Here is a 17,968-nt window from a genome sequence, read left to right on the forward strand (position 1 = left end):
ATACTACATTTTATCACTTTTTACTGTTCACACACACATTTCACACAATGTTTGATCATGAACATTTGTTTTAAAATCATGGAAATGTGGTTAAAATTCATGGAAATGTAGTTAAAAGTCACAGAAATGGGGTTTAAAGTCATGAAATGTGGTTTAAAGTCATGAAATGCATTAGTCTACATGTGTGTGAACCCAGTTCTAGATTGCAGCTGTTTTGTTTGGCGAGGTCGTGTCACATGATCGATGTTGTCATTTAAAACATCCTGTTGGAAGCTTTTATTTCTTTTTTTCCCCTCGCAGCTGAATTCTTTGTCATCTAAACATGATTTACTACTCGTGGCGATGCGTTTTATAACAGAACTGACAGGTTTCTCATTTAATTAGATTCTGCCCCGTTCTCCTCTCTGCATTAGCATCTCTCTCTCTTTAATTTATGCCTTTTACTTTCTTGTGTCTGTGCATCAGATTGGGACAGAGAGAAGCTCCTGGAGGCCTGGATGAGCAATGCCGGGGAGTGCTGCCAACGCTCCGGGGTGCAGATGCCCAATCCGCCTCCGAGCGGCTGCAACGCCTGGGACGCCCTGCCCTCGCCCCGCACGCCGCGCACCGCCCGGCCCTCCATCGCTTCCCCCGACCAGATCAGCCTGACGCCCGCCGCCGACGAGGAGGAGTCCTCCTCTCCGGTGAGAGACGCAGGTCCAGTGGCTTTGTAGTCGCTGCGATCGATCTGCTGACGGCGGCGACGCAACTCCCACGAGTTCCCGACAAGATAACGGTTCGAGGGTTATGAAAGGAGGGCGGGGCTTAAGTAGACTAACGGGCGCTCTCTGCCAAGTGCAAGGATCGGGCGGCGACTGCCTGGTTCTGCAGAGTGACGCCAATGCAGAAGTGTCTTAAAACCTGCATTCTCGCTACTGGCCAGCAGGGGGCGACGCCTCCCACCGCCTTGAAGCACTCTGCATTCAACTGGAGTTTGCTTTATTTATTTATTTAAATATATATTTATATATATTTTTCTTTTAAATATATATCTATTTTAATATATATATATATATATATATTTAAATTATCTATATATATATATATATATATATCTATCTATCTATCTATCTATCTATCTATCTATCTATCTATCTATCTATCTATCTATCTATCTATCTATCTATCTATCTATCTATCTATCTATCTATATCTATATATATCTATATATATATTTTTTTCCACTTTTTTTTCTTCAAATTGAACAATATATCAAGTGTTTAAAGTATACTATACATATAAATGATTAAATATGAAGCACTTGACTTCAAACTACAGCTTCAAACTTTTTAACTTGAAACTATGAACAATATTTATATTTAAAAAAACACAAGCATCATGTGGCCTGATTCTGTAAACTCTGCTGCGTTACTGGACGACACGTCCTCTTTTATAGGTTTATGACTGTCGAAAAAAGGTCGGGGTCATTTTTTTGTGGACCGACCGACAGAGGGCGCTCTGGAGCTGCAGGTCGCCTAAAAAAGTGAAGCAGAAAACTTTTGAAACGGCAGTTTTAGATGTGTTAAACGAGAACAGCCTTTGATTGAGCTGTATCGTTTAACTGTACGTCTTCAGCGAAGAAGCCATAACATAAAATTAAACCAGGAGCCCAGTCGCCCCCCGGGGAGCCGAGTCCGCTCGCCGCTGCAGCGAGGGGGATGAAGCGTGGAGCGCGTGCACGGACGGTCGTTACTGGCAAGCGCGCCCGTGAAAAACTCCTCACAAGTGTTTATTTAAATTGAGTCCCGGCGGCGTCCTGAAGGGTTTTTTCCTGCTGAATTCTTTACATTCGGAGCGCAGCACCTGTCTTTCCTGCATAATGTTGCTTCATTTCCCTGCGTTATGTTGCGGGCGCTCGTTAGCATGCACGCCGGCGGTCTTCGGCCCGCCAACATAAACACAATGCTTCCTCTGGTCCTCGGAGAACAAAAGGGGGGTTTGTTAATTACGGCGTGAGCGCCGAACATGAGAGAATATCGTAATACTTTTCTGAAAATGTTATTAGCGTATATAAAATCCCGCTGTCGATAGGCCAATAATAATAAAAAACAAAACCAAATAGGTAGCGGGAGTATTCCACAGCGACCATCTGCCTGTGTGTTGGAGCGCCAGGGCCGTGGTAATCAAACCGCAGAGACCCCCAGATGTTGTGTGGGACTTTCATGCGGTCTGCTTGTTGATTTTTTTGTTTTTTCTCTCTCCACATCGAACATAAAGAGGTATCGAGCGCCGCCTGCAAAGTCAAATTTAAGCACCTCGCGAGTTTAACAACGAGGAAACGAGTAGCTGGCGAGCTCGCAGCAACGACGGCTCCCACGAGTCGTCGACATCCAGAGTGCGCTCTCAAAAAGTTGTTGTTTTCCCCCCAACAGCTGCTAAAGCTACAGGAACATTATTGAGCCCTAAGAGGGTCAACACCATCGCCATCCTCCTGATCTGAGGTTTGCTGGTTGTTATCAAACATACGAGACATTAAAGAGGGGGAGGCCTTCTTTGTGAGCAGACATTTTGTCCTTTACGCTGTCGGCGACTGGCTGTGTGTAGAAGACTGTCAATGAAGCTATCAAGTGTGTTTGAGGACGAGCAGAGAGAGACTGTCCAGTCCTTAAAATGTGGCATTTCCACTGCCACTGCTTTATATACACAATGAGGGACAAATGGATGAAAAACAACAGTGTTTGACACCTGACAGGTGACTGTTACGTGCAGAGGACCCGAATGTCAGAGCAACGGTTGAAAAAAGTAAATTTGTTCGACAAAAATGAGGAAAGGCTTCCAAAAAGCACGATATAAACATAAAGGTGGACAATGTTACTCACATGGAGACACACACAGGGCAAAAAAATGCAGTACAATCCCACAACGTGCAGGAGACACAGGGTTTGAATACACTGAGGAGGGACAGGTGGTTACACACAGCAGGGGGCCGCCAACAGCCAATCACAGGGGCAGGAAGTGCAGGAAACACAAGGCGAGGACTACAAAATAAAACAGGAAACGGATAAACTGGCATCGTGGCAGACCGGGGAGCTTTTTGAAATACCATTTCTACCCGTTGGGGTAAAATCTGAGAATAATTTCTCCAGAAACAAGCCGCTGACAGACGGCAGCCGCCTCGCCTTGTCATGGTCTCCAGGGGTTAAATCACAGCAGCGTTTGGCTGCCGGTGTCGTCTGCTGTGACTTTGTGTCTGGAGGTGCAGCCGATCGACTCGTCGTTCAAAAGGTCACGCTTGATTATATCACGTTCTGCTCTTTCACTAATCAATACCTGCTTTGTTGAAGCGCACCGCCCCTTCATGCCTTTTGGCAGGGTCGTGTGTCACTGTAACAAGACTGTGTGTGTGTGTTTGTCCCTGTGTGTGTGTGTGTGTGTGTGTGTTTGTCCCAGTGTGTGTCTGTTACTGTGTGTATTTGTCACTGTGTATGTTTATTTCAGCCATAATAATAGTGTGTGTGTGTTTGTTCCTGTGTTTGCCCCTGTGTGTGTGTGTGTGTGTGTGTGTGTGTTTTTGTCCCTGTTTGTGCGTTTTTGTCTTGTTTGTGTCTCAAGTTTCTGTGGATGTGAGAGAACTCATCGTATGAACGGTAATACTCGAGCTAAAGAGAGCTCGTCATCAAGGCCCGTGCTGGCTTTCGGACGGTGTTTTTAAATTTGTGTGTGTGTGTGTGTGTGTGTGTGTGTGTGTGTGTGTGTGTGTGTGTGTGTGTGTGTGTGTGTGTGTGTGTGTGTGTGTGTGTGTGTGTGTGTGTGTGTGTGTGTGTGTGTGTGTGTGTGTGTGGTTAAAGTCTGACATCAGCTGGTTTCCGGCGGGGTTTTCCCGGTCTCGCCATCATCACGATGTGAATATTAAAATTAAGCTGCGTTTCGGGCAGATTGCCCAGACGGCTTTATTCTTAAGATTGTTGAACAACAACAACAACCTGTCAGTGACTCAAAAGTCCGTATTCACTTCAACTCAAAGGATGATGTAACACCAGGGATCGGACCGCAGGGCCTTTTTTAAAATTGCACCACAGAGTTTAAAGAATTACACAGAAAATGATCTTTTATAGTCTTTCTGTAGACAGAAGCTAATCTCACTGCGGCCTGAAGACGTGTTTCCTTTGTCTCGCAGTGCGGCATCTGCATGTCCTCCATCTCCGTCTTCGAGGGACCCGTCGACATGTCCTGCGGCCACGAGTTCTGCAGAGGATGCTGGGAAGGGTGAGTCGGGTGTTCTGGTTTTAAACCTGCAGGATGCTGCAGGTTCAGGCTGCAGGGCGTGTCCCTGATGTCCTCACTGCGCCTTTCAGTGTGCGTACGCTTCCTCTTCAGGTTTCTAAACCTGAAGATCCAAGAGGGGGAAGCCCACAACATCTTCTGCCCGGCCGTCGACTGCTACCAGCTGGTGCCCGTGGAAGTCATCGAGAGCGTGGTGTCCAGAGAGATGGACAAGCGCTACCTGCTGTTCGACATCAAGGTGAACGGTTGTGGAAGCAAGAGGCGCAATATTGAAGCGATTACACTGGGACGAGCACACGACTCCTGTCGTTCAATAAAATATAAGAACTTTATAGAGAACTTTACATATTACAAAAGTGCACTCACAGAAAACTAAGCCATTAATGAATACACAGCGAAATGTCTGTACTTTGAGGTAAATGTTCATGTTACACCGTTAACAGGTTATGGTTACACTTGCACATGCGAGACTCGCCGATTTTCAGCATCTTGCCAAAAGCAAACCCCAATGAGGTCATCGTGAGAGCTGCTGTCGCTTTTCTAGATCTTAGCTCAACATTGAGCATCAGTCGACGGCCGTATCAAGCCTGAAACCTGTTTTTAAAAAGATTTGTTGTGGAAAGCTGGCTCTTTGCAGCCACTGTAATACTGATGAAACTCACACGTACCTGTACTTTATGTAACCGGGAAATTCTGTTTTTTTTGTCCAGCCCAAAATCACAAATACAAGATTTTATTTGCATCGTTCTAACAAAATGATTGCACATTTTTATTAGTTTTTGTCTGATGGAGCGATCTGCTTTACTTGAGAGTGATTGCAATGTTTCCTTTCATTCAACTATTCATGAAAGCACCGACAGAGGAGTCACACCATGTTGTTGTTGCAGTAGCAACCCGGCACTGATCCGTTGTGTTCGGTGTGACAGGCGTTCGTGGAGAACAACCCGGCAATCCGCTGGTGTCCCGAGGCCGGCTGCGAGCGGGCCGTGAGGCTCAGCACCCAGGGGCCCGGGTCCTCGGCCTCGGACCCCCTCAACTTCCCCCTCCTCCGGGCTCCAGCTGTCGATTGCGGCAAAGGCCACCTCTTCTGCTGGTCAGTAACCGGCGCCACACCGCGGGGAAACGCTTTGTTCTTTCAATCAGAGTTACTGCAAGACTTAAGATAGTCTAATCCAACATCTAAGGTGATTATTGTGACACATTTTGAACCATTAGAAGTCCGACAAGGCTGCATTAGTAACATTTAGAAGTGTGTTTTTCCATACATGTGTTGGATTATGTGGAGTTTTTAATGACATTGATTTGCATACTCTGGTTTCTCTCTACGAAAAAGAAGATTCATGTCATCTTGAGTTGACCGGGAGCCACTGAAGAAGCCAACAGAGCGCTCTGAAGCTCCATAAAAACCAGCTCTGCATCGATCCTCCTGTAACCAGAGAGAGCAGATTGAAGCCACTTCACAGTCAAAGGCGAATCACGGCCTGCCACTGGTTTCAAAATATATATTTTAGAGTATTTCCACTCATAATCTGGCTTTGAGTTTTTGTTAAACTAAGCTTAAAGTCCTCTGACTCGAGCTTGACGTTGATGATTTGCCTGTTAAGAGTATTTCCCCCCCAAAAATATCCTGAACTCCTCGAACTTGTGATGAAAGAACATCTTTTGTTAAAACGCAGCAACTTTTATTCCATCACGGAATACGCAGAGGACGAGCACGAAACCATTCAATCTGTTTGAAGTGTGTGTGTGTGTGTGTGTGTGTGTGTGTGTGTGTGTGTGTGTGTGTGTGTCTATGTGTCTATGTGTCTGTGTGTGTGGCAGAAGGGTGCTTGATGTCGCGTCGTCCTCCACCTTCTGTCCTCTGTATTAAATCATCATCATAACATGACCTCCACCCTGCAACGCCTCGCCGTGCGGTCGCTGAAGTGTCCGCCGGGTTCACTCGTCTTGTTTACTCTGGAGCGCCGTCCACTTGATTTATTCAGTAATGGAACTGGACTTTAATAGTTTCCCCTTGACACGAGGGAGGAAGGGAGGCAGAGACGGCCGATTGATGGGCGGCAGACGGTTTGAACGGCATCTCTGACCGCTGTGTGTGTGTGTGTGTGTGTGTGTGTGTCCAGGGACAGCAGGCGGTGCTTTTAAAAGATCTCTGCAGCATCTTCATCTGTCTGCGTGTTTTTATATGTATATATTTATTCCCCAGGGAGTGTCAAGGTGAGGCCCACGAGCCCTGTGACTGTGAGACCTGGAAGCTGTGGCTGCAGAAAGTCTCTGAGATGAGACCTGAAGAACGTGAGTATCCAATCAAAACGTCCAAATAATATTTTAAAAATACATTAAATAGCATAAAAATGCATACAAAAGCACAATTAAAACACACGGACTTATCAATGCTTCGTAAATAGTCCGTGACACTTGCGTGTAATCTACTCGCGCAAATAATTCGTAACGCTTTTGCTGTGAACGCAGCGTTAGAGATTGGGGCTGTACCGATGTCCTGGTAGCGTGTCGTGCTGTACTTTATGTTTGATACCACACAATACACTATTAGTATTGACATAAACTTACTTTTGTTTGTTTTCAGGGGTTTGTTCAGACATCCAGCTGTAATTTGAGTCATAAAACATGTTTTCCAAATGGTTTTGAGGACTCTCTGTAGTTTTATTTAATCCGTTCCATCATGGAGTGACGTCGTCGTCGTACTGGTAGACTGCTTGTTGAGCTTACCTGCTGGTAAAGCACCAGTTCCTTTCATGTGATGCATTAAATTGGAACTGAACCGCAGTAATTAGAAACAGTTTAGCACTAAGCTAATTAAAATCCACCCGTTGCTGACGATACATTATTAAGTTTACTGAACAACCCGCTCGTTGAGAGCGTGCGGCGTTTTCCAGGCGGTAATTGGGACGGCGGGATATCTCGACGGCTGATTTTTAAGACGCCGCCCGAGTCGCTCCAAAGTGCCACTTCCTTCATGCGACAGCCGCTGATAAAAAGCAATTATTTAGCTTTAAAAAAACATCTTCCCCTTTTCAATTTCCCCAGATTCTGCTTTGTCGTGGCGTTTCAAAACGACACATCAGAGGTGCTTTGATAATAGCCAATTATTGTGTTTCTCTGTGTGTGTGTGTGTGTGTGTGTGTGTGTGTGTGTGTGTAGAGGGGGCGGAGGAGTGGGGAGGGGGCATCTTGGGAGATGTTAGCAAAATATATAAGCAATACACACATTAGTCAAGCAGAACAATTTCCCACTCACCGCAGTGGTCTGTGTAGACGCTGTGTGTAATAGTCGTTCTCATTCTGTCTCGTTATGCCTTTATTTGTCTCCCCCCCCCCCTCTAGTGGCTGGTGTGGGCGAGGCTTACGAGGACGCGGCCAACTGCCTGTGGTTGCTCTCGAACTCCAAATCCTGCGCCAATTGCAAGTCGCCGATACAGAAGAACGAAGGCTGCAACCACATGCAGTGTGCGAAGGTGAGTGGAGGCACAACTCACTCCGTACAGGCGGGAAAAGTGAGAATTGAACACGTCAACGGCGCCTTCAGAAATGTATTTGCTGAGAGAAATGTTGATTATCATCACCGGATGTGTCGGTAACAACCCGAGTGATCCACGCATGCAAAGAAAAGCTCACAGTCGTTGACTTTGTTGGGTCCAGACGCCTCCTTGTGGGGAGATTTGAAGACTGTTTGTGTGGAAGAATGAGCCCAAAATCACACATGCGACTATTTTATCCACACAGGCTTTTGTACGTAGTATTAAGTACATTTCAGTACGCATGCTCAACCTTTACCCTGTGTCATCCCATTTTATTCCACGTGACTTAATGTCTGAATGTGTTTGATTGTTTTTTTTTTTGCATGCATGGATCATTCGGGTTGTCAAATGTCTCATCAACAGCAGCTCTAGAAATATATTTACTGAGCGAAATGGCGACTTATTTTCCCCGCTGTGTGTCATCAGTAGATAAAGAGTAAGTTTTGCAGGATTACAGGCACATTTTAAGCTTTTGGCCTCACACCGAAACTTTTTCGCAAGAGTTTACTCGCTCGCCTTTACGTGGTTCATTCGCTTTTTTTGCAGGCGGAAAGGGGGTGTGGTTTATCTCCATTTTAAAAACAGTTACTATATCCGCCATCCACCATTGAAATAACCACTAGTTCTGCTTTACAACAATTTGCATTGTTTGGCAACCATTGGCGTCCGTGCATTGACTTGAAATCTACTCAAGTGTATAATTTGCAACGCTTTTGATGTGAACGCAGCATTAGATAATTATTTTCGTTAGCATTGAGCTCTGCAGCAAGCAAGCTCATGCATGTTATTGTGTGTGTGTGTACAGTGTGCACGCTGTCACCTGTGATGCTGTTTCCACTCCTTTCAGGCTCCATGTTTTGCCCGGTAGCGTCTCACATCGTCTGAAAAGCTGAGTTAGTTGAGCAACTGGGGGAGGATGAAAAAAGTTGAGTGGGACTTGATTTGCGCCCGCTGCTTTTAAATCAGCTTTTTAAACCGAGGTTTTAGGTGGAAGCACCACTGGGGAAATTTGTTTAAACACGAGAAAGGGAAGAGGAAAGCTCAGCAACGGCACTCAAATCATTTTTACAAGCACACGCTCGGTCCACGGAGGAAAAGCAGCGAGACGCTGCTCGGTTTTCAGCCTTCAGAAGCCTAATGGAAACAAAAGATTTAAAGTATTGGCTAATAAAACATGTTCCTTTTATAGGGTCTGCTGTGTTCTCACACCGTGCGGTGTTCTTGTGATTATACGGCTTATTTAACCTTTCAAATGTCTCACAAAACCAATTCTGTTTTTTTGGGGGTTATTCACTTTTTGAGCAAGTTTTTACAGTGTCTGATAGTTTAGTCTTGTCTCAGGTTATTGTAATATACGGCGGTGACTCTTCTGGTATTTATAAATAGATCATTGAGTGTGAAACGTTTGATTTGGATTATAGTATAGGATTATATATTATTATTAGCAAGATGAAGTACAATTCTCAAGGTTAATCGCGTTCAGCTGTCACTTTGAGGGCTTTGGAGAAGCTCACGGGGACGAGCCGTCGTCCAGAAACCAGAAGGTTGCCGGTTCGATCCTCGTAGTTCGCACTGTCAAAGTGTCCTTGAGCAAGACATTGAACCCTCCGTTGCTTTTTAGCAGCGCTCTGCATCTTGCTAGAGGATGGGGTTAAATACAGAAGACCTATTTCATGTATGTATCTATTTGTTTTGTCATATTACAAATTTGTATAAAGTTAGAAGAGACAAATGACCCAGAAGCCACCTGGGGGACATCCTGTCAGGGTTCTTTTGCGGTCATTGAAAACCTGTAAAGGTCATGGAATTTAAGAAATGTATTATTTCCAGGCACTTTTTTATGTGGTTTAAATGTGGTTTAAAGTCATGGAAATTTGGTATAAAAAAAAGTCATGGAAATTTGGTATAAAAAAAAAAATTAAATTATGGAAATTTTGTAAAAAGAAAAAGTCATGGAAATTTGGTAAAAAAAAATAAAGTCATGGAAATTTGGTTTTAAAAAAAAGGCATGGAAATTTGGTATTAAAAGTTATGGAAATTTGGTATTAAAAAAAGTCATGGAAATTTGGTAAAAAAAAAAAGTCATGGAAATTTGGTTTTAAAAAAGTGATGGAAATTTTGTGAAAAAAAGTCATGCAAATTTGGTAAAAAAAAAAAAAAAAAAGTAATGGAAATTTGGTTAAAAAAAGAAATCATGGAAATTTGGTAAAAAAAAAAGTCATGGAAATTTGGTATTAAAAAAATGATGGAAATTTGGTGAAAAAAGTCATGGAAATTTGGTTTTAAAAAAGTGATGGAAATTTTGTGAAAAAAAGTCATGCAAATTTGGTAAAAAAAAAAAAAGTAATGGAAATTTGGTTAAAAAAGAAATCATGGAAATTTGGTAAAAAAAAAAAAAGTCATGGAAATTTGGTATTAAAAAAGTTATGGAAATTTGGTTAAAAAAAGTGATGGAAATTTGGTTTTAAAAAAATGATGGAAATTTGGTGAAAAAAGTCATGGAAATTTGGTTAAAAAAAAGTGATGGAAATTTGGTTTTAAAAAAATTATGGAAATTTGGTGAAAAAAGTCATGGAAATTTGGTGGTAAAAAAAGTCATGGAAATTTGGTTTAAAAAAAGTCATAGAAATTTGGTAAAAAAAAAAAAGTCAAGGAAATTTGGTGAAAAAAAAGTGATGGAAATTTGGTGAAAAAAAAAGTGATGGAAATTTGGTGGAAAAAAAAGTCATGGAAATTTAATATAAAAAAAATCATGGAAATTTGGTGAAAAAAAGTCATGGAAATTTGGTTTAAAAAAGTCATTGAAATTTGGTATTAAAAGTTATGGAAATTTGGTAAAAAAAAAAAAAGTCATGGAAATTTGGTATTAAAAAAGTTATGAAAATTTGGTATTAAAGTTATGGAAATTTAGTTAAAAAAAAAGTCATGAAAATTTGGTTAAAAAAAAAAGTCATGGAAATTTGGTAAAAAAAAAAAAGTCATGGAAATTTGGTGAAGAAAAAAAGTCATGGAAATTTGGTTAAAAAAAAAAAGTCATGGAAATTTGGTAAAAAAAAAAAAAGTCATGGAAATTTGATATAAAAAAAGTCATGGAAATTTGATATAAAAAAAAGTCATGGAAATTTGGTGAAAAAAAAAAATCATGGAAATTTGGTGAAAAAAAAAGTCATGGAAATTTGGTGGGGAAAAAATGGAAATTTGGTAAAAAAAAAAAAAAAGGCATGGAAATTTGGTAAAACAAAAAGTCATGGAAATTTGGTAAAAAAAAAAGTCATGCAATTTGGTAAAAAAAAAAAGTCATGCAATTTGGTAAAAAAAAGTCATGGAAATTTGGTGAAAAAAAAAGTCATGGAAATTTGATATAAAAAAAGTCATGGAAATTTGATATAAAAAAAGTCATGGAAATTTGATATAAAAAAAGTCATGGAAATTTGGTAAAAAAAAAATAAAGTCATGGAAATTTGATATAAATAAAGTCATGGAAATTTGATATAAAAAAAGTCATGGAAATTTGGTTAAAAAAAATCATGGAAATTTGGTAGAAAAAAAAATCATGGAAATTTGGTAGAAAAAAAAGTCATGGAAATTTGGTTAAAAAAAAAAGTCATGGAAATTTGGTAAAAAAAAAAAAGTCATGGAAATTTGGTGAAGAAAAAAAAGTCATGGAAATTTGGTTAAAAAAAAAGTCATGGAAATTTGGTTAAAAAAAAAGTCATGGAAATTTGGTAAAAAAAAAAAAGTCATGGAAATTTGATATAAAAAAGTCATGGAAATTTGATATAAAAAAAGTCATGGAAATTTGGTGAAAAAAAAAAATCATGGAAATTTGGTGAAAAAAAAAGTCATGGAAATTTGGTGGGAAAAAAATGGAAATTTGGTAAAAAAAAAAAAAAGTCATGGAAATTTGGTAAAACAAAAAGTCATGGAAATTTGGTAAAAAAAAAGTCATGGAAATTTGGTGAAAAAAAGTCATGGAAATTTGATATAAAAAAAGTCATGGAAATTTGATATAAAAAAAGTCATGGAAATTTGATATAAAAAAAGTCATGGAAATTTGGTAAAAAAAAAAAAAGTCATGGAAATTTGATATAAAAAAAGTCATGGAAATTTGGTGAAAAAAAGTCATGGAAATTTGATATAAAAAAAGTCATGGAAATTTGATATAAAAAAGTCATGGAAATTTGATATAAAAAAAGTCATGGAAATTTGGTAAAAAAAAAAAGTCATGGAAATTTGATATAAAAAAAGTCATGGAAATTTGGTTAAAAAAAATCATGGAAATTTGGTAGAAAAAAAAATCATGGAAATTTGGTAAAAAAAAAAAAAGTCATGGAAATTTGGTAAAAAAAAAAAAAGTCATGGAAATTTGGTAAAAAAAAAAAATCATGGAAATTTGGTGAAAAAAAAAGTCATGGAAATTTGGTGGGAAAAAAATGGAAATTTGGTAAAAAAAAAAAAAAAGTCATGGAAATTTGGTAAAACAAAAAGTCATGGAAATTTGGTAAAAAAAAAGTCATGGAAATTTGGTGAAAAAAAGTCATGGAAATTTGATATAAAAAAAGTCATGGAAATTTGATATAAAAAAAGTCATGGAAATTTGGTAAAAAAAAAAAAAGTCATGGAAATTTGATATAAAAAAAGTCATGGAAATTTGGTGAAAAAAAGTCATGGAAATTTGATATAAAAAAGTCATGGAAATTTGATATAAAAAAGTCATGGAAATTTGATATAAAAAAAGTCATGGAAATTTGGTAAAAAAAAAAAAAGTCATGGAAATTTGATATAAAAAAAGTCATGGAAATTTGGTTAAAAAAAATCATGGAAATTTGGTAGAAAAAAAAATCATGGAAATTTGGTAGAAAAAAAAGTCATGGAAATTTGGTAAAAAAAAAAAAAAGTCATGGAAATTTGGTAAAAAAAGAAAAAGTCATGGAAATTTGGTAAAAAAAAATCATGGAAATTTGGTGAAAAAAAAAGTCATGGAAATTTGGTAAAAAAAAAAAGTCATGGAAATTTGGTTAAAAAAAAGTCATGGAAATTTGGTGGGAAAAAAATGGAAATTTGGTAAAAAAATAAATAAAAAAAAGTCATGGAAATTTGGTTAACAGTCGTGTAAACTTGGTCGCTCGACCTCGTCCATCACCTGGAGAGCAATGTCTTCGATGCCCCGTTGCTTAGGAACACGAGACAGGAACGCGTCTCCTCGGTTGAACACTTTATTTTTCACCACTTCACAAACTGTCTCTTTGACCCCCCCCCCCCCCCCCCCCCTCACCCCTCGCCCCTCTGTTATTAAGTATTGATTCTTCTTCCTGAAGTGTCATGTAGTGTTTCCAGGACAACTGAGGTCTCTGCCGTGTGTGTGTGTGTTTCATGAAATGCAAATGAGTTGATTAAAGTCTAATATTTTTTCCCTCCTCCACCCCCTTCCCCTATTCCCCCCCCCCGCCCCCCCCGTCTCCCCCCCCCCTCCCTCCTTGCAGTGTAAGTATGACTTCTGCTGGATCTGTCTGGAGGAGTGGAAGAAGCACAGCTCGTCAACAGGAGGCTACTACCGCTGCACCCGCTACGAAGTCATCCAGCAGGTGGAGGAGCAGTCCAAGGAGATGACGGAGGAGGTCGAGACACACACACACACACACACACACACACACACACACACACACACACACACACACACGAGAGAGAGAGAGAGTCTCTTGTCTTCCCGTCAGCGGCTCGAGTCGATCATCATCTCGTCCGTCGTGAGTTTCAGACTCGACCCGTTTCCCCAAAAACAGTGACTCAGCATCACAGACGCGTCGACCAGACGGAGTTAGAACCTTTTTTTCATTATTACGTCCACAGATACAGACAGAAAATATGCTCCAGGGCGTCATTTCATCTATCAGACGTTTTATATTTCAGTTCTAAATGTCAGGACGGACTCTAGAGACGTCGCTTCGTCCTGACGGCGCTGCTGCAACGCAGGAAGTCTCGCTGCTCCATTAACGCATATTCCTGCAGGTCGGGAGGTGCTGGCGCTCTAATAACGAGTTATTAATATAACGAGGCCTGCGGATCACATGTTGATAGACTTTGAGCGTCAACGTATCAGAACTGGCAAAAGTTGCTGCAACTATTCTGCAGAAATGCTGCTCATCGGCCGGTCTGTTACCAGTTAAAGTAAAAAACACTATCATTCTACGTTCTCTTTATCCTTTATTAAGACAGAGTGCACTGTGTCTTGTTAAATTAGTCTAAAAGATAACATGCACATCAATCTTCACGGCCTATCGATGAGTTAAGGCGTAATTATGTGTCCACCTCCCTGTATCGGTGCTCTCTACCGCTGCACACGGCTGCTATGATGTATAAAAAGCTGCATATGTTCAATGCCACAGTGGTTCAACGCAGCTGGTTTACAAGGCACGACTTGTCCTGGCAGCTAGCAGACGTCTCCTCCCTCCTTCCTCCTCCCTCCTTGACTCTTTTCGACTCTTGACGTCCTTTTAAGTCGCTGCGTTTGCCCGCTGGCCGTCTGCCGAGCGTCGGCGTCTCGGCTCCGCTCGGCGAACGCGTTTAGCAAGAAGCTCTGCACCAAAACACTGAGATCAGAGCGGAGGAACGAGCGCGACAGACAGAGGAAATGACAGCGAAACGCATGCAAAGGACTCCCACGGAGATGCAGAGGAGCCAGCCTCGTTATGTACCTTCTCCTCTTCCTCCTCCTCCTCCTCCTCTTGTACGAGCTCACCGACTACACAGAAGAGCCTGAACGATCCCTTTGATACTCACACTAAAGCTGAAGCTGCAAACAAACAGGAACTGAACCTGTGAGCTTCTGTGATGCTAACAGGAGAGCAGTTGAAGCTCGTGAGAGCATGCATACACAGACACACACACACACACACACACACACACACACACACACGCACACCTTAAACTTTATTACTTTCATCCTAATACATATTTATACATACATGAAATTTGGTCTCTGCATTTTACCCATCCTTAGCAATTTAGGAACACACACACACACATTGTTGACCATGGACATATCCACAACAGCTCTGGTGGGTTTATTGATGTTTTTATTGTTTTTTTCAGGCAGAAAAGAAGCACAAGAGCTTTCAGGAACTGGACCGGTTCATGCACTACTACACGCGCTTCAAGAACCACGAGCACAGCTATCAGGTGAGCAGCGTGCACCTGGTACCTGCCGTTGTGTTTGTGTTCAGTATATTTACAAAGTTCCTGGTGACTTTACCACCTTTTCAGTGATCGTCGTGACATAATCAATTCATTTAATCAGCTTCACATAGCGGCATCCTCTTCGTTGTCTTCTGGAGACGTTTTATTAAACGTCGTCTTCCTCTCCGCAGCTGGAGCAGCGTCTGTTGAAAACCGCCACCGAGAAGATGGAGCAGCTCAGTCGAGCTCTGAGCGGGCGTGAGTTCAGTGTGTGTGTGTGTGTGTGTGTGTGTGTGTGTGTGTGTGTGTGTGTGTGTGTGTGTGTGTGTGTGTGTGTGTGTGTGTGTGTGTGTGTGTGTGTGTGTGTGTGTGTGTGTGATTGCTATGAACTTTGGTTTGTGTCTTTTTTTACCTGAGCAAATTTCTAGTTTATAAGTAAATTATCTCCAAATCTTTGTTCTCAATTCAAAAAATGTCTCTCTCGAAAAAAAAAACGCTCAAAACTAAAATTTGCTCTTAAAAAAAAGCACTCTTAAAAAAAATTTGCTCTAAAAAAAAAAAAACGCTCCAAAAAATGCTCTCAAAACTAAAATTTGCTCTTTAAAAAAAAGTACTCAAAAAAAAACTTGCCTCACGTATAGTACAGACTCGGTCCTACAAACGTGTAGCTAAGTGTACACGCAGCAGAAAGTCGGGCTGCATGGCAACGCAGCAGTTTTGAGAGAATTTTTTTTTTTTGAGAGCATATTTTTATTTTTTATTTTTTTTTAGAGGAATTTTTTTGGAAAGCAAATTTTAGTTTTGGGAGCATTTTATTTCTGAATTTTTTTTATTTTTTTTTTAAGAGCAATTGTATTTTTAGTTTTTTTAGAACAATTTTGTGTATTTTTGTTTGTTTTCTTTTAAGCGTTTTTTTTATTTTTTTTTAAGCCTTTTTTTCGACCTTTTTTTAAAAAAAATTTTAGAGCAATTTTTTTTTTAAAGCTATTTTTTTTTTAGAACTTTTTTTTCTTTTTTTTTTTAGAACACTTTTTTTAGAACAGAACACTGCTTATGCAACACGGTTGCTGCGTTACATAAGCGCTCTCAGCTTCCTGTCAACATGGAGGTGAAAACTTCAAGTTCCTCTCTCACACTGAACGAAGACTCCAGCATGTCAGCTCGTCATAAAACACACGATGAAACACAACAAACACGCCTCGTTATCCAACAATCACGAGCGCTCGTTTGGTCTACCTACATCTCTCTCTCTCTCTCTCTCTCTCTCTCTCTCTCTCTCTCTCTCTCTCTCTCTCCTCTCCCCCCCCCCCCCCCCCTCCAGGTGACGGCGGTCCGCCCGACACGACGTTCATCGAGGACGCCGTCCTGGAGCTCCTGAAGACTCGCCGCATCCTGAAGTGCTCTTATCCTTACGGCTTCTTCCTGGAGCCCAAAAGCACGAAGCGAGAGATCTACGAGCTCATGCAGGTCTCCGTCCGTCTCGAACAGAAGAACAAAGACAAACGTTCTCAGCAGCCGGGTCTTCATGTGCGAGGCCATTAGAGACTCGGGACCTCTCAGCTGTTAGCTGAAGCTTTTAGCTAAAGCTTTACATCATTCATGACGCACCTTCACCTGCCGGGTCTTTAATACGTCGTGTGGTCGTTTTAAACGCTGCAAAATGAATGAGCGAAGGCTCTTTAAGGCTTATACATGTTTTAAAGAAGCATACACAGTTTTAAAGTCACTTTCTCCTTTTAAAGACAGATTATCCCAGGAAGCATTCCTGCTTCAAGGAAAATGATGGAGGACAATAAACGGATTAAAATAGACCTGAAATATTAAATATATGTCACATTGGGGCATTAATAGTAAACATATTGTATTAATAATGTAAATAATAAGACAAGATTGAACAATGTGAGCTAAATATCAGTCAATCAGCCAAATTAACCGAGCAGACCGTAATTATTTTTCCATATTTTGACATGCGTCACGCTAATAAAAAGGCTTCCTGCAGGTGCAATGCATGAAAGGACGTGTTATGAAAGCCTTATAATTATTTAACTCGCCTTTAACGATGGAAAAGCTTTATTTTTAAATTTAGCCCTTCCTCCAGATCTGTCACACGCTGGAGCAGACATGTTGGAAATGTTATGGTCACATGACCCACGGAGATGAGGGTCAGTAGATGACACTTAGAGGCCTAAATGAGTTGAAACCAAAGGATAAAGATGCATGAGGAACTTCCTAGAACATTTAAAGGCTGTGTGACGTGGATCCTCATGGGTTAAAACTACTAAACCTCGCTCCGCCCCGCTCAGACGGACCTGGAGATGGTGACGGAGGACTTGGCCCAGAAGGTCAACCGGCCGTACCTGCGGACGCCGCGGCACAAGATCATCCGGGCGGCGTGCCTCGTGCAGCAGAAGCGGCAGGAGTTCCTCGCCTCGGTGGCTCGAGGCGTCGCCCCCAACGACTCGCCCGAGCTGCCCAGACGCAGGTAGAGACCTGGAGACCTTGGAGACCTGGAGACCTGGAGACCTGGAGACGCTCCGGTCTCGCCGTCGCAGCCAGAAAAACGCCCGATTTAATCTCGTCCTCTTGTCTGTTGCAGCTTCGCTGGCGGGACGTGGGACTGGGAGTATTTAGGCTTTGCTTCCCCTGAGGTAACAGACTCCGCCTTCTTCGCTCTTAAGTCACGCTTAAAAACACACTTTCCTCCTGATGGCACACCTGAAAAGAAGCTTATCAGGATGAACAGTGCAACAGTTTTAGATCGTTCACGATGCTTTAAACCTTCAATCTCAATAAGATGTAAAATAACCAATAAAACCCTGGTGAGTGAACTTGAGCTGGATCACAGCAAAGCAGCCAAACAAGTGGATTAATCCCACGTTGATCATGTTTGATGATCAGCAGTCACGACCACGTCTGAGAGCCGCTTCATTAACCCTTTAGTACTGGAATGATGAGTCTGCCTGGTGCTGTTTGTCTTATTTATCAATTAATGTC

The 17,968-nt window shown here is 41.3% G+C and overlaps 1 protein-coding gene across 2 annotated transcripts in view; it reads left to right on the forward strand.

The window, feature by feature from the left end:
- Positions 1-17,968, forward strand: part of LOC137799559 (ankyrin repeat and IBR domain-containing protein 1-like) — a 32,014-nt gene that overhangs the window by 9,131 nt on the left and 4,915 nt on the right. For both annotated transcript variants that reach the window (XM_068596362.1, XM_068596361.1), the window contains 12 exons: positions 466-683; positions 4,157-4,245; positions 4,357-4,501; positions 5,190-5,356; positions 6,470-6,558; positions 7,608-7,738; positions 13,285-13,419; positions 14,891-14,977; positions 15,166-15,232; positions 16,296-16,441; positions 17,278-17,456; positions 17,571-17,622. In XM_068596362.1, coding sequence (XP_068452463.1) covers positions 466-683; positions 4,157-4,245; positions 4,357-4,501; positions 5,190-5,356; positions 6,470-6,558; positions 7,608-7,738; positions 13,285-13,419; positions 14,891-14,977; positions 15,166-15,232; positions 16,296-16,441; positions 17,278-17,456; positions 17,571-17,622 — 1,505 coding nt within the window. The remainder of the gene's footprint in view (positions 1-465; positions 684-4,156; positions 4,246-4,356; positions 4,502-5,189; positions 5,357-6,469; positions 6,559-7,607; positions 7,739-13,284; positions 13,420-14,890; positions 14,978-15,165; positions 15,233-16,295; positions 16,442-17,277; positions 17,457-17,570; positions 17,623-17,968) is intronic.

The sequence above is a fragment of the Clinocottus analis genome, unplaced genomic scaffold, assembly GCF_023055335.1.
Source record: "Clinocottus analis isolate CAN_PGR_092001 unplaced genomic scaffold, fCliAna1.0.p SCAF_36, whole genome shotgun sequence".
Classification (NCBI taxonomy): Eukaryota; Metazoa; Chordata; class Actinopteri; order Perciformes; family Cottidae; genus Clinocottus; species Clinocottus analis.